Source organism: Tachypleus tridentatus, chromosome 12 (assembly GCF_004210375.1).
Source record: "Tachypleus tridentatus isolate NWPU-2018 chromosome 12, ASM421037v1, whole genome shotgun sequence".
NCBI classification, from domain to species: domain Eukaryota; kingdom Metazoa; phylum Arthropoda; class Merostomata; order Xiphosura; family Limulidae; genus Tachypleus; species Tachypleus tridentatus.
In genome coordinates, this window is record NC_134836.1 from 28,006,618 (window position 1) to 28,022,986 (window position 16,369).

The following is a 16,369-nucleotide window of genomic DNA, read 5'->3' on the forward strand; positions in this document are numbered from 1 at the left end:
TGATGATGACTAGCTGGCTTCCCTCTTTCTTACGTTGCTAAATTAGGGACGGCTAGCGCAAATAGCCCTTGTGTAGCTTTGCGTAAAATAAAAAAAAAAACAAACAATTCTGTGGCACAGCGACATTTCTTCGGACTTACAACGCTAGAACTTGGGTTTCGATACTCTACGTGGGAAGAGCACAGATAGCTTATTGTGTACCAATATGCTTGATTACGAACAAATAGACATCCATTATTTTTATTGCTTATCGGTCAGTTATATTGTAATTTTGAAGTTATGATCCACGAACGCTGTATTATGTAATGTTATATATATGCATTACTATGTTATTCATTTCATTTAATGCAATTATTTTATTATCATTATATTATGAAGGTAAAACTATTAATCAGAGTTATTTTAACCTACGAAATACATAAAACTTCTAAGTGTTCAACTTCATAAAAACAAGACAGTAAATATATATATAATGCACACTCTCAGCCTGTGAAAAGCTCAAGCTAACAGTGTTAACATAAATTATTTATTGATTTTAGTGCAGGTTTTTCTGCCTACTGTATTTAGGTAACAGAAACTATTTTGAAATTAGCAAATTCACTATGTCCTGTTTAAAAAAAAAAGTGTTTTCAGCACTCGTTCAAATAATTATAAAGTTATGTATCTTAGATCACTTTATAGATTACTTTTATCTTCTATCCATTAGACCTAATTGGTCAATGGTAAGTTTACAGATTTACAACTCTAAAATCCGGGGTTTGACAGAGAAAATTCAATCCTTGGTTTAAATTTGCACTAAAAACAAATAAATAATCACACTTCTTGGAAATACGAATACAAAAAAACAGCCTTAAAACGCATAATTGTGCCATTGCGTTTGATGTTTTTAGTACTATTCAGTGTCATAAGTAGGCTTTGAAAAAATCAATCCAAAATTAAATTCTATCACAGCTGCGTCAGACCAGAGGTTCACAGTTCTTGACCCATTTGTAAACACTGCTCGCCAGTAGTAATCCAGTAAATGTCTTTAGTTCAAGGAACATATGGCTTATTAAAAGTTACTAAAATCAACTATTTATTTGCGAAATTTTCACACATTTCGAAACGCTGAATTGTAGAATCAATTAATCATGTCAATTATTTAAGTTTAATATCTTTTAAGCTTACAAAAAAGACTTTGGGGTTTGAAAGACAATCCCAGAAACTTTTGTTTCTCTTCATTTACTTTATCTGTTTTGTTCATAAATAATGACATATCGTTTTTCGTTTTTAAGCGAAAGTGTTTTGCGCAAAGGTTTATTAAACCCTTGCAGTATTTACCAAAACATGGATTTTATAAAGTGATTTTTTTTTACGTTTCTGGTATGTAGCAATAAAAAAATATTTCAATCAATGCAATGTTCCTGTTAATTTCTTGAAAACACAACGTCTAACCGTCAACAACTACTTTGTTTTCTTTGTAAATTTATTATCTCTACTTTCTATAACGTCCAGAGCTTTAGAATTCGCTCTGTATATTAGCCTATTTTTAGAAATGACTGTACAAGCACAAAACCGTGAGAATTTACGAAAGTAAAAATAAAGTTGAAATCAATAATATTTGCGACAATTTTGAACTTTTTGTATAATAAAAATATTTATCAACATTTCGAGCCAACCTACTTTATTAACTATAGATCCTTAACTAATAATATTCCTCAAATGTTCTTAAATCTGTGAAGTTTTATAAATCGCCTATTTCGGTGATAATAATTCTCGTGTAGTTCTTCTGTTTTTAACTTTAAGAAAATTGGAGTTTACCAGGAACTCCTCGCAGTTTTAATTTTAAACAAATAGGCTAAGCTCGGTTTTAGGTACTGCGATCATAATATATAAAACTAATATGAATAATTTTAATGCAAACATTAAATTAACGTACACGCAAGATAATTTTCATAATTATACACATAAAATAATTCTATTTTCCCAGTTTTTCGTTTTATTAGAAGTACTTTTTATATAATGAAATGTTATTAAAAGAATGTTGAGCACTGTTGACAGGAAATGAGTAAAACGGTCAAAATTTACATTATCAATCCAGTGCATTTTTTCTTCGAAAACGTGTTCAAATTCTGAATTTACTTTCTCTAATCTATTGTTCATTTTAAAATACATTAAATGTAGCTGCAGTAGTTACAAAAAACAACAAACAAACAAATAAAGAATCCGAAAACTAGTCTATATATAAAAGCAGATCGGGAAACCATCTTTCTTGGCATTCTGCCAAATTTATTCACTGTGTGTCTGGCCAATAGCTGTCGTCAGTCTTGATGATTGAACGCCCTCTTGTATAATAAAAATAAATTGAAACTATCGTTGTACCCGATGAAGTAATTTTTAAATACTTTTATTCTGTAGGTTTTTCATACGTTTAGTCAACCTGTCGAAATTTTATTACTAGGGAAGAACGACCTTAACAGTTACTCGACGTACGAAAGTAAAATTTTACCTACCATCTGAAACTTTAATTACTTTATCAACATAAAGCAAGCATTATTTGATGTGTTGCAATACAACAACAAAAACCAAACAATAAAAAACTACCTCCATTAGTGGCTTAGCGGTTTATAACTCGAATAGCCCGGTTCATATGTCCCTGGTGAGCATAGTATTGACAACTTATTGTGGAACTTTGCACTTAACAACAAACAAGAAAATCTTTCATGATGTAATTCGGAAAAGCTGCTATTCGTAAGCGTATTTGATATAATTCTGAATTGCGTTCTAATGAGGAACCTTAAACATATAAAACTATAAAACATTTTTTAAATTTATTCGATTGAAAATCTAAAACTATGTTGGAGTTACATCTTCAAATATCATTCAGTTATAGGGAAACTATTTTAACCATGTAAGTCAGAGATGTATATATATACAAACCTGCTAAGCCAGAGAGAGGTACGTACAAAACAACTAGAGTCAGATGTACGTACTAACAATATAAATTAGAGGTATGTACAGATATTCTATATCAGAAGTGAATGCAATCTAGATCAGAGGTATGCACAAACTATCGATATCACACACATGTATTAAACTTCGGACCGAAACCACCTCACCTTATAAAAGAAACTTGGTAAAGAATTGGTGCAAAGGATTACGAAGACTATTTCAAATCAAGTATGTTTGTTTTCACCCTCGTCCACAGTAGTTGCTTATCCTTAAAATATAGAAATTATAAAGATATTCCAAGGGTAAAGAATTTCTGTGACCAGTCGTTCGTGTGTAGTAGTAATTTACTACGTAATTACTGCAATACGATATTTTCAATCGCGTGGCAACGACGACACTCGCAAGCAAATTATTTACTACACATGCATACATATATTTATTTAACAGTCGTGAATTATAAACTATTCTCCGTTTCGGGCGTCCGGGCTCTTGAACAATACCGTTTCTTAATTACACTTCCAGTAGGTGTGGTTTGTTTTGAATTTTGCGCAAAGCTACATGAGGGCTATCTGCGTTAGCCGTCCATAATTCAGCAGTGTAAGATTAGAGGGAAGGCAGTTAGTCATCACCACCCACCGCCAACTCTCGGGCTACTCTTTTATCAACGAATAATGGGATGGGACTGACCGAAACTAGCACGTTTTCTTAGCTATAGAAACGATGAGTACAAGCTAGCAAACGTGTCATTCCTGATGAATAGAAGAAAGAGGCTGAAAAAAATACTTACTTGTGCGCTGATTATTTTCTTACAGATAGATACCGATTTTATTGGCGACATTTGAAATATTTATTAACAGGCTAAATGCCGGAGCTACGAAGGCAAGGAATTATATTTGGTCTAGTGCTGACGTGAGGCCCTTGTCTAATTGCCATTAAATTTACACCTATTTGACAGTAGACTTAATACTAAATTTCATTGAATTGTATACAGCCCAGGGTGAAGCAGTCAACCAACCAGGACATATATGTCTATTATTAAGTATAGATGTTTAAGCTGATAACTATTTGAAGCTCTGATATTAAGCTAATATTTAATATTTAGACATCTAGAAGTCTGCATTTTATTTTATACTTCAAAATTATCAAGACTGGACAATCAATAATGGTATATGGCCTCTCTATTAGACCTATATCAGTATTATAAATTTATAACATATCTGCCCAATTTATTCGTTTGTTTCTTTATTCAAAACAACATTGGTTAAAATTTGCCCTAGTTTTGAGTATTGTCAGACACAAGGACACTATTGCCACAAAAATAAATTATCAAAATTAGGTATAGTGGTGAATTTATATAGATAACATTAAGTTTCAGAATAGAACATAACACGCATGTACACCGCCTAATGAACACTGACGGCCATGACAAGCTGATTTCCGACAACCATATTGGTTGCTAAGCGGTAACTAAGAGCGATCTGTCGGAAGTTACGTCAGTGAGAAAAGAAAATGATTAAGATAGTTATCCCTAAATCTACAGTCTGCACTTTTGGTTACTGAATGATATGAGAAAGATATCAAAACCTAGATTTTTAGACTATATGTGTTTTTTTTTTTGTGAAAACCAAACACAACGAATTTAGTATTTGATAAGTTTCGCATCATTAAATTCTTAGTTTGAATATTATCTTTAAATAATTACATCTATGCAGATATGATAATTACGTAAAACACACACGAAGTTTAAAATATCAAAGAAGCTCTAAACAGACTATATTTTCCAGGTTTTTAAATGACACTAGTTATTGTAGGAAAAATCCTACTCACAAGAAGGTTAATTCGAGTACTGGCTACAACAAGTGCCTTCTTCATTTCTATGAAGATATCAACATGTTCCAAAAGTGGGTTTAAGACACATAAGTGTTCCGAAGTAATTATGCTAAATGTCTTGATATTCGCTTAATAGGATGATGTCTCTATATGCCATGAAGTTACACAGTATTACTTTTATAGATGATAAAGAAAAAAAAAACTTCCTCAAAGGCTCTAAGAGCAAAAACATTATTCATATTTCACGAGAATTCTACTTTCTTGACTAAATGATATTTGATGTTCTCATTTTCAGTGGGAAAGATCTTCCTGTTGTGAGAATTTCACTATCTTTAATAAAGTGTCTTTTTCTTTTCTTGAAGATCACTTCCTCTAGAGAGGTCATTGATGCATTGATTCTCGGAGGGACTGCATTGACGAGTTCCTTCGAGAACGTTTATTTTGGTTGATGCGCAGGACAGCAACGAGAACATTTACTACCTATAGAAAAAGCCAGAAGTCAAAGTTACTAACTGCATAGTGACATAGTCCTCTCTATGTTGTTGAATTAAGCAAAACAAAGAATGACGTAAGTTAATATTAAGTAGGAGTAAGTTTGATTCAGAAGTAGACAAATACCTTTTGATGTCAACTCTATCATCACAATATTATGATATTGATGAAAAGTCTTGGTCTAAAAAACAACCTTTTGAATGAACATCAATCGGTCGTAAAGAACTGAAAACGTGGAAGTACAAAGATGTTTTTAACTTTAGCAAACGGATTTATTTAAAGTCGTCAGGATTAATTGGTTTGTTTGAATTTCGCGCAAAGTTACACGAGGGCAATCTGTGCTAGCCATCCCTAATTTTGCAGTGTAAGACTAGAGGGAAGGATGCTAGTCATCACCACCCACCGCCAACTCTTGAACTACTCTTTTACCAATGCATAGTGGGATTAACCGTCACTTTATAATACCCCCACAGCTGACTGAAAGGGCGAACATGTTTGGTGTGATGGGGATTCGAACCAGCGACCCTCAGATTACGAGTCGAGTGCCTTATCCGTTTGCCCATGCATCCTAAAAGGAAAATGTAAATAAGAAAAATAATCTTTATTTGGCTAGATCCGAAAGAGGACCTTGGTAAGGACAACAAATATATAAAACATTTCTTAGCTAGCAGAGTTTAAAGTAGGATGTTGGTGGGGGAAAAAATGGATAAATAAATAAATAAAATTTATCTAAACTGGGTGGATCAAGAGCACGATCATTGTATGGAAAATATAAATAAAGAAAATTTTTCTTAGCTGGTTTGGATTGGGCCTTGGTACGGAAAATATAGATAAAAATATTCTTAGCTTTCAAAATCTGAAATAGGACCTTAGAGTGGAAAATATAAATGAATAAACCTTTCCGTTTCGGCCGGGTCCGAAACAGGGCCTTGGAATTTGATACATTGGCTAGGTTTGAAATGGAACCTTAATATAGAAAATATTAATAATCAAGCTGCTTACCCGTCCCTTTCCTGGGTTATGAACTGAAAAACTGAATGGATGTTATGATAGATAGCGCAAAAATTTCAACTTTTACACAATTTATTTATAATATAGCATATTATTAGAATATTCATTATTACCCCACCAAAAATTTCTTGTTTTTTTTTATGCTTAAAGAGCTCAGTATGTATATACTTAAAACAACGCATACACTGAGCAATGGTCAAGGTGACTTTGTAGAAAGAAGTAGCGACTAAAGCAATTGCGGTTGGTGTGTTCACTGCCACCCGCTTTTAAAAATAAACTCTTAATGTCCTTCTACAGTGTTTCACGTTATTAATTAATAGAGAGTCACTGGCCGCAGAAATGTCTTACGGGATAAAGTTATAAGGTCACGGGTTAAAAGAGCTCTTAATATCATACCAGCTGTTGGAGTAAAAACTTCAGCTGACTATGTGTGGTATCGCATAGTGGTAGCCTTTATCTTCATTTCATTCCTTCATAGAGTGCTGGCACACTCTTTGATACATACATATATATATATACATGTGTGTGTGTGTGTGTGTGTCTGTATGTGTTTTTCTTATAGCAAAGTCACATCCGGCTATCTGCCGTGCCCATCGAGGGGAATCGAACTCCTGATCCCGTAGACTTACCGCTGTACTAGCGAGGGGCTTGAGATATACAAGACGTTTGTTTAATGCCCTCTCTCTGTGCTGTGTATGTTGTGCCATAGAATAGAAAATTTAATAAAGTCTTCTTTTCTACCAATGTAGTTAACGTCAACTTACGTAAAAAGTAATAAATGCTGAATAAGAGAAATAATGAGATGGATGGGTTGTAACTCCCTCTTTAACATTCCCATTGTTCCAAACTATCATCCTACAAAGTTTGGCTAATACTGGCCTAATGGCGTAGTAGTAGCTAGAAAAAAGACAAACAGACAGAAACCCAAATGTTTTTGCTTTACATATATAGAGATAAAATTTTCTTAGTTATATAGATCCAAAGTAGGACCTTGGGATAGAAAAATATCAAACCGGAACTCATCTTATTTAGCTTGTTACCTTGAAGGTTTTTCCCATTTGCTATTTGCCACATTTTTTGTTTTCCCAAAAGAGAATGGCCCAATTGTGCGGGGTATATTTTTGTAGCAATGGGCTACGAATAATAAATTCTCGGAATCACAGTATAACTACTTAGTCACGGCTACACTGTAAGCACAATTTTGAAACACAGACTTCTAAAATCGATATTTAAAAAAATATAGATTCTCATACATATGATAAAAGACAGTGATTAAGTTCAGCCGAAAGTAATTGTAATATTAGCAACGAGAAAAAAGGGGAAGGGGACATAATGTAATCCAGTTATGCATCAAATGTTAAATTACATTTTTTACATACATGAAGCAGAATATACTATTTTTACCACAATTACTATAAGGTGATTTTATTCCAACAAAGTATTGAGTATTAATTGTTACATTTTGGACATGTGTACAACAAGTTTCTCAAATTAGTATAAACTGACATTTCGAAAAGATGAACTAGTCCCAACTTCGAGAGAAAATGTTCTTTGTAATAAATTTAAATTCTCAATAACTTCGATAATTACATATAGTTCTAGAAATAAACAAAAATATCGAAATTTAAAGAAAAATCAGTAATTACGGGAAAGGATTGAGTCACAGGATAAAGCTGGAAATAAATGGGTAGTGAAATTTTCCTGCTTATCAAAAAAAATTTAAATGAACAAGTAGCAGATGAATTAGCGACCGTTGTAAGGCTTTTCTAAAGCAAATGACATAAAACTATTAAATGAGAAAAGTCATTACGACGCACGTGAACGGTTATTTTAATTAAGGGTATCTTTTTTATACGGAAGTCTAGAAGATACCATAAATTGAACACTTTCTCAGATCGTAACAATAGTAGAACCCACTGGTAGGCTTTGTATTGTCCGAATTAAACACTTTTCAAAATAAACTTATAATTTTCATTAAATAAACTACGAAAAGTCAAACATAGGCCTGATTGTGATAGAAATATAGACTTATCTTATAAATTGATTTTACTGTCTTTATAGTTGTTACAAGACAAATACGTGAAAGTTGTTCAGTTTTGTTGTATAATTTAAAATTAATATAGTCATAATAAATTTGTATTGATGTTAGCGCTATCTGTTGGAGCTTGGAATATAACTTAGCAAACACATTATGTTCCAGAAGCCCTAATAAAGGTTGCTACTTTGAATAAACAAATATTTTATCTGAACCGTAAACTTGTTATAATTAATTTCTTAAATTTTTGATTATGAAAAAACTAGTTTGTGATTATTTGCGAAAAAAAGAATCTTATCCTTTATTCCAAAACTGACCTGAAGAAGGAGGACTACACCAAGAGCAGCAATCCATATGATTTTATTTTGATAAAACCACTCCACCAGGTATTCCTTGCACCCCACCTGAAACTAGATAAGGTTGGCAGAGTGCTATTACTTAAAAAAGTAAACAAGGAGATCAACTAAGATCAACTAATGACTATATGTTTTGGGAACTCTGATTTTTTAAAATTATCTTACCTCACTCAAATTTTGCGTTATGCAGAATCATTCTGTTTCTGTTTCAAAAATAAATCAATAAATAAATATTTTAGAAATTAATGCAACGCTAACGAAAAACTACGCAATCTCATCAAGTTATCAAAATAACTAAATACGTTTTTCTTAACATTTCGCGAAAATAATATTTTCTGGTAACGCCAAAAGCAGACGTTTACTAAACCTAATTATCTTTTTTTTTTTTGAGAGAGAGAAGGAAAGAGTTTGTGTTAATAGCATAAAGTTAAACAACGAGCTACCTGTGCGGTGCCAATCACGGTATCGAAACCTAACTTTTAGGGTTTTAAGCTTTCAGTCTTATAAGTAATGGTGACAGTCACTGAACCAAATCTGTGTAGATACTAGTAAAGTTGTAAGAATATCACAATAGAAGATTAGAATGTTACAACGGTCTAAAGAGTGATATAAAAGTATTATTAACAATGAAACGTTAATTAATATACATTCTGTACAACGTGCTAGTAACACGATAAATTGTTAAAAGTGAAGTGTTTTACTGACATTTAACGGCCCAGCACGGCCAGGTGGGTTAAGGCGTTCGACTCGTAATCCGATGGTCGCGAGTTCGAATCCCCTTCGCACCAAACATGCTCGCCCTTTCAGCCGTGGGGGCGTTATAATGTGACGGTCAATTCCATTATTCGTTGGTAAAAGAGTGGCCCAAGAGTTGGCGGTGGGTGGTGATGACTAGTTGCCTTCCCTCTAGTCTTACACTGCTAAATTAGGGACGGCTAGCACAGATAGCCCTCGTGTAGCTTTGCGGGAAATTCCAAAACAAACAAACAAACTTATCTCAGTATAACGAACAAGTACTGCTTCATACTGAAAGGAAGATTACTTGGACTACATTTAACTTAGGGAATTAAAGTTTAGTATTACAGAACAGTTATATGAGAAATGTCTTGTTAATGAAACTGTTAGGAAGAAACCCAAGTAGCCACTATATTATCACTTACTTCTTCTAGTTTGGCACGTGTAAAAAGGGGACAAAAAAATCGTTGTTCTGGTGATCCGTTGTTGCTGCGCTTAACGCAATAAACAAAATGCTGTTAAAAATGATAAAGAACTGCAAAAAAAAGCTGCTCTTAATACGATATTAGGCCTAGGTTAGTTTCAGCACATAAATTATAATATATTTGATGTCTTCTGTTATCTTTAAAAACAAATATTTATTTCATTTACCTTACTTAAATCCGTCTCAAACTTCAGAACATTTGCACTAAACGAGCTCTCCTTTAAGTAACAATTGTTATGGCTTGTTTCGACATCTTCAATGAATTCTTTTGGTCCAAGAAACCCACAGCATTTAAACTGAAATAGGAAAGTAATAAACAACAACTAGTTAAAGAAACAAGACACAAAACTTCCAATATACGACTTTTAGCAAGATTTGATTCACGTTTGAAGTAGTACGTTATACAAGTTGAGTTTCCTACACATTATACGTGTACGTCAATCAGCAGGTACGTTTAATAGAAACGTATTTTTATTTAATTTTTTTCAAGTACAATTATATAGTTATATTACTGAAAACGATGCATAATCTACAAGAGGCAAACGAATATCAAGGCCATGTTCTAGAATTATTGAGCAAAAAACATATATTACAATACAATATGTAGGGTGTGTGCATATACATATATTTATAAGAAGGTATTGGTATCAACCAACTTTCATTTATCTCACACTTCGCTTGATTATTGCGTAATAAATAAATACAGTGTATACACGAAGACGTCAGAACTAACAGCATTTCAATTATTGCTAGTATTGTTACAGAGAATCGCAGTACGAAAATAACACAGTTGAAACTTGATTTTTAAAAATGGGTTGAAAGAAATGGTTCGACAACTCGAAACGACCAGCCAAACAGGTGGAATAAAAACTGATACTATATTTCTTTAACTTTTAATATGATCTAAATGTCTGATGAGGGTTAACGCAGATGTGATAAAAGATTAAAACGACCGAGTAATAATTGAGTGGATTACTGCTTAGATTAAAAGTACTGCTTTCGTTGACAAATATGATTTCTTAAAAATATCTTATAAAAATTAAAGGTAAGAGTAAGAAAAGTGTGCGGTCACGAATATTAGAATTTTCGCGTGTACACTGTGTATATATCGCGAAGTCCGTTAAGCAAGTATTGTATCCAGTGGAAATGGTTAATGATTTCAATAGAAAAGTAGTGAGAGAATGGTAAAGTTTGAACTCTAACCCAGATAATTTATAAAACACCAAGTCCAATCTAATTCGCATTGTATATTATGGCTTTAGCAGTTGAATAATATGTATCTGAGAAAAAAAAATCCATCCTCTCGTTTCCTTTCTTCTCGTGTTGTTTAGAAAAACCACCTCTGATATTTTCATTTATTTTGTAAATTGCATCTGTTACCAGACTTCATTTACCGTATTTTTGAAAAACAAGTATTTCACACAGAACACTTCCCAAGTACACAGCTAGGTATTATAGTGATTATTTCAAACTTGTTTTTCATCATCGATCACGCTATCTATTTTGTCTTTAAATCAACACCCTCAACTGAAGGTATTACAACTATTTCTCCCCTTCATGAAGGTGCATGATTAATGTATAGATTAACAAAATTTCATTTAAATTCTAACAGTCAGCAAGTTTTAGATTTCAACAAGTGTCTTTTAAGTGTAGCAAAGCTACACATGCCATATGTTTACCGCGAGATTTTAGCATTAGCCCTAAAGGAGCTGTTTGTTTTGGAATTTCGCACAAAGCTACTCGAGGGCTATCTGTGCTAGCCGACCCTAATTTAGCGGTGTAAGACTAGAGGGAAGGCAGCTAGTCATCACCACCCACCGCCAACTCTTGGGCTACTCTTTTACCAACGAATAGTGGGATTCACCGTAAAATTATAACGCCCCCACGGCTGAAAGGGCGAGCATGTGTGGCGCTACGGGGATGCGAACCCGCAACCCTCAGATTACGAGTCGAACGCTTTAACCTACTTGGCCATGCCGGGCCTCTTAAGGAGCTACAATGGTTACATTTTGTAATTTAGATAATGTGAACAACAGTTTTGAATTATTGGGTTGAGGAATAATTCGTGAGCGTTTTTTCAAGTTAAAAAAATATATTCATAAATGAAACGCTTTCGCAAAATATTTCATGCCATTTGGTAGATAATTTTTTGCTCTAATAGATGGTGTGTTTGATTTTCATATGTCTTTAATTTTTGCTTTCATTTTCAGCTCATTAAATGGAATGTCAAGTGGACAAAATCGAGCATTTTCGACACCATCTGCTTTTCGCATTTAATTTCTTGCAATTTCGTTTAAAACAATGCATACTATATACCTAGGTATTACATGAAATAAAGTATCATAATAAATATTTTGGGTGTAATGTGTTCATGCATTGAAGTATTGTATAGTCTTGCATGTAATGCTTGAATGAAACTATTTAAAAACGCTCACGAATTATTCCTCAACCTAATATTATCTTTGTTTTCCGAGACATACAGCTCAAGAATGATTAGGTGAAATCAAGTCTAAGCAACCTAAAAGTGATTAAAAATCTATTGTATATAAAAGCCACTTGTCTTTTGATAACGCTTTGTGTCGCTTAGCAACAAAACTATCAACAGATCTTGTTTTCTTAAACATATATATAATACCTCGAAGGGTTGGATTAAATTTCAATTTTTTTTATCATTCCATATTTTAGCTCATGCGTATACTTAACTTGACGTAGATAATTTAGATTCGAAGTTTTGGCGAGTTCTGAAATCATTTAAGTTAAGAGTTTAGAGATCATAATCCGCATGTTTTTATTAAGTTTTCGTGAAGTTTTTCAGTTTCATTATGACTTTGCTGGATAAAATATTTTTTCATTCTCCCAAACGTATTGCCATTAGTCTTAACTAATAATAGCACTTGAAGTTAATATTTAGGTTTAAACTTTGCAATATAATTTTTATTGTAATATAAACGTCATAAAATCTAAAAATTATAGTTTGAACACCAAAAGAAAATGGACTCAAAACAATAAACCTAAATTAATTTTAAGTAACATCGTTTTGACAAATGACAATATACAAGTGTATGTGTGTGTGCCACTATACGTATATAAATGTATGTATCATTATACATATATAATGCGTATATGTGTGTTTGCAAAAGTACCCCTTTCTCAGTGACGAGGGTCCGGCATCGCCAGGTGGTTAAGACACTCGACTCATAATTTATGCTTGTTCTATTGTTTTAAATGTGAATACTCAGCTTTGCTTACGTGCGCAGCTTTTCAAACGGGAGCAGACGAACGTTCGGACAGACTTTTTGCAAATATAAGCCAATTTAAAATTTGTGATAGAATTTTTATCACAAATGTCATTTCATATGTATATGTATAATGCTTTCCTAGAAGATGCTAGAAGACTGTTCATTTTCTCACCGTGTGGTTGATTTTTCTTTAATGATTAGTGGGAATGTTCGACGAATAAAGCTCGCTGGAGAAAGCGCGTTTTTTACAAATCTTTAACCCGTCATGTTTGATGGATCGGCAAGGTCGGTAAATAAGTAATCATGGCAATTCTGGAGCTTAGCGATCTCATATGTTCTAAAACCACTTTTACAGGTAACTTTATAGATATACAAAGGTTTTCAAACGTACCATAACCAAAGAACATATTTATTGATAACAATTTATTTTCGGATATTGTTTGTTGATTTTATGGCAAAGCTACTAAAGCTATTTACCGCTGTCCCAAATTTTCAACAGCTTACCAGTAGCATTTACAGTTTCAAATATGATAAATATTTAGCGATATCTCATGGCTTCGAAATCCGGAGCTCTAACACAAGGTGACCTTTCCCTCCCCTCCAAGGAGCAGATTGGGAGCCTAAAATGGCCCGGACATATACTTAAAATCGGATCATTTAGCAACGTTACAATTGTATCGTTTCTATAACACAATATAGAAGATAAAAAAATACTCAAGTTATATGCACCGTAACACACACATAATTATATATATATAGAAGACATTCAGTAATTATGAATACACAAAATAAAGTTGAAACTTATAATTATAACTTTATTAAATTTACTTGCATACATATATCAATAACAAAAAAAATGTCCTCATTGAAGGCAGTGAGAATAGGGTAGTCAGATGCAAAGTTAGACTGTTTAAACATATATATATATATATATATATATATATATATTAGTGAAATTAAATAATTTATATCTAAATCAAATCAAATCAAACGAATAAACAAAATCATGAGGAATGACTGCATTAAAAACAGTACATCCCAACCTCTGATTAATTATATTATAACTATAAAATCGTGAAGCTATAAACCAAAACACTAACATGAATGAAAAAAAAAAAATTCTAATTTCATGTTAAGGTGTTTTGGTATATGGCTTGAATATTTTATAGTTATAATATATACATATATATGTACTTAGGGAAAAAATAAACAAATAAACCTGTATTTTGGAATAAGGGAATAATACAAATCACAATTTATTGAGATAGGAGAATAAAACTGATAATGCAATTCTTCTTGTAAGGAACTGTTTGTTGACACAACATCCATGATAGTAACATGGTCTATACGCCTTTTTCCACTAATATCAGAATAAATGCTTCCAAATGACAAGAATTCAGAGTGCTTCTTAACCCATTCTTGATGAATTTCTGATTTGAAAAACTTCTTTCACGAGCCACCCAAGTAATAAAAAAAGATTGTTAATAAGTATTTATAAAGCTTGTCTGATGTTTTTGTATACTTTACTGAACACATTGTATTTCTTTAACACAAAATAAATGTAAACTGCACAGTTCTGGCATCGTTTGCACACTGAAAGCTAGTCACCATGTCCTGATTTACCGTTCTCCTTCACTCTAAGTTCTATCTTGCTATCAGTTTCTTAATTCATATGCAAGGTTTGCTTCTCATGTAGTGTGTGTTTCACCTTATTATTATAATATGCCAAACTTGTAAGTTCAATTTGCAATTGGTCATAAGTTGATTCCTCATCAATTTTTAATAGTACTTCACTGTCTTAATTGTACACCATGAGGTAATAATGTCTTTATCCCTCCAAGCTATGCAAAAAATAACAAGAAACAAGCCAGGTCCCTATATAAAGTTCCACTCTACCAAAATAATGACTTCAAGCTTTCAATAGTATTGACTGTTCAGGGACAACAAAGGACCTCCTGATCCTTATTGACTGTCCCATCATCTAAACTGAACTAAAACTATTAAAAAAATTAAAGCTAGAATTTATCATTCATATATCTATCGAGCTTTCTTTTAAATTCACTCAAATTTACTGCCTCAACAACAACTGAAGGCAACCTATTCCATAGGCCAACCACCCTATTTGAAAAAGTAAAATTATTTTAGCTGAAGTTGGTTTTTACATTCCCAATATTTATATTTATGTCCCCTAGTTCTATAATTTTTTTCTTTAGTAAAATAAATATTGATGCATCAAGATTGTCAATTCATTTTATAATCTTAAACACTTCAAATCAGATCCCTTCTAACTCTTCTTTTTCCCAGCAAAAAACAATTTTAAGGATCTTAGTCTCTCCTCATATGACAATATCTCCATCCCAGATACCATGTTGGTAACTATTTCCAACAATTCATTGCTTTTCCTATGGTAAGGAGCCCAAGGCTGAACACACTACACCAAATGCACCCTAACCCATACAATGACCCATACAATTAAATAATAACCTTTTTAGAATTGTATTCAATGTTTCTGTAGCTACAACCTAAAATCATATTTGCCCCACCACTAGCAACAGCACACAGCTTGGATGGCTTAAGAGACTGGTCAACCATTACATCAAGATACTTTTCTTTCATGACACTGTTAAGGACATTATCATCTAAATTATGTCTAATTCAAACCATGATAACCCGCATGCAATATGTTGCATTTATTGTAATTAATACCAACTTGCTAAACTCACTAAATGGTTTAATTCTTTTTAAAAGCAGCAGAATCCTTTTCACAGCCAGCAACACCCAAGACCTTGAGATCATCAGAAAATTAAGCAATTTATTGACCATTCCTTCATTTGTGTCAAAAAAATAGCCATGAGGTACACCACTTGCAACATTAATGCAATTTGATTCGATTTCATTTATAATAACCCTCTGCTTTCCTCTATCAAGCCACTCTTTTATCCAGTTAGTTAACTTATCCCCCACACTTATAGAGAGAAGTTTCTTTACAAGCCTTTTATGTGGACTTTTCAAATGCGTTCTGAAAATCCAGATACACCAAATCCACACCTTTTCCCTTGTCTGTATGTACAGTAACATTTTAAAATAATGCCAAAATATTTGTAAATCAAGACTTTCCCTCAGTAAAACCATGTTGACAATCCAATAAAATTCTAGACTTTATTAAATTACTTTGCAAAGTATCTTTTATCAGACTTTCCAAAACCTTTTCCATAACTGATGTAAGACTGATAGGCCTATAATTATTGGGACAACT

At 32.7% G+C, this 16,369-nt stretch overlaps 1 protein-coding gene across 4 annotated transcripts in view; it reads right to left on the reverse strand.

The window, feature by feature from the left end:
- LOC143235426 (tetraspanin-18B-like) overlaps positions 1-16,369 on the reverse strand; it is a 62,652-nt gene that overhangs the window by 15,514 nt on the left and 30,769 nt on the right. For 3 of the 4 annotated variants that reach the window (XM_076473577.1, XM_076473576.1, XM_076473579.1), the window contains 2 exons: positions 10,042-10,170; positions 8,617-8,709 (listed from right to left, as the gene is read on the reverse strand). In XM_076473577.1, the coding sequence (XP_076329692.1) occupies positions 8,617-8,709; positions 10,042-10,170 (222 nt within the window). Of the gene's footprint in view, positions 1-1,388; positions 5,242-8,616; positions 8,710-10,041; positions 10,171-16,369 lie in introns of those variants that run through there. The other variant, XM_076473578.1, reaches the window with a different exon arrangement.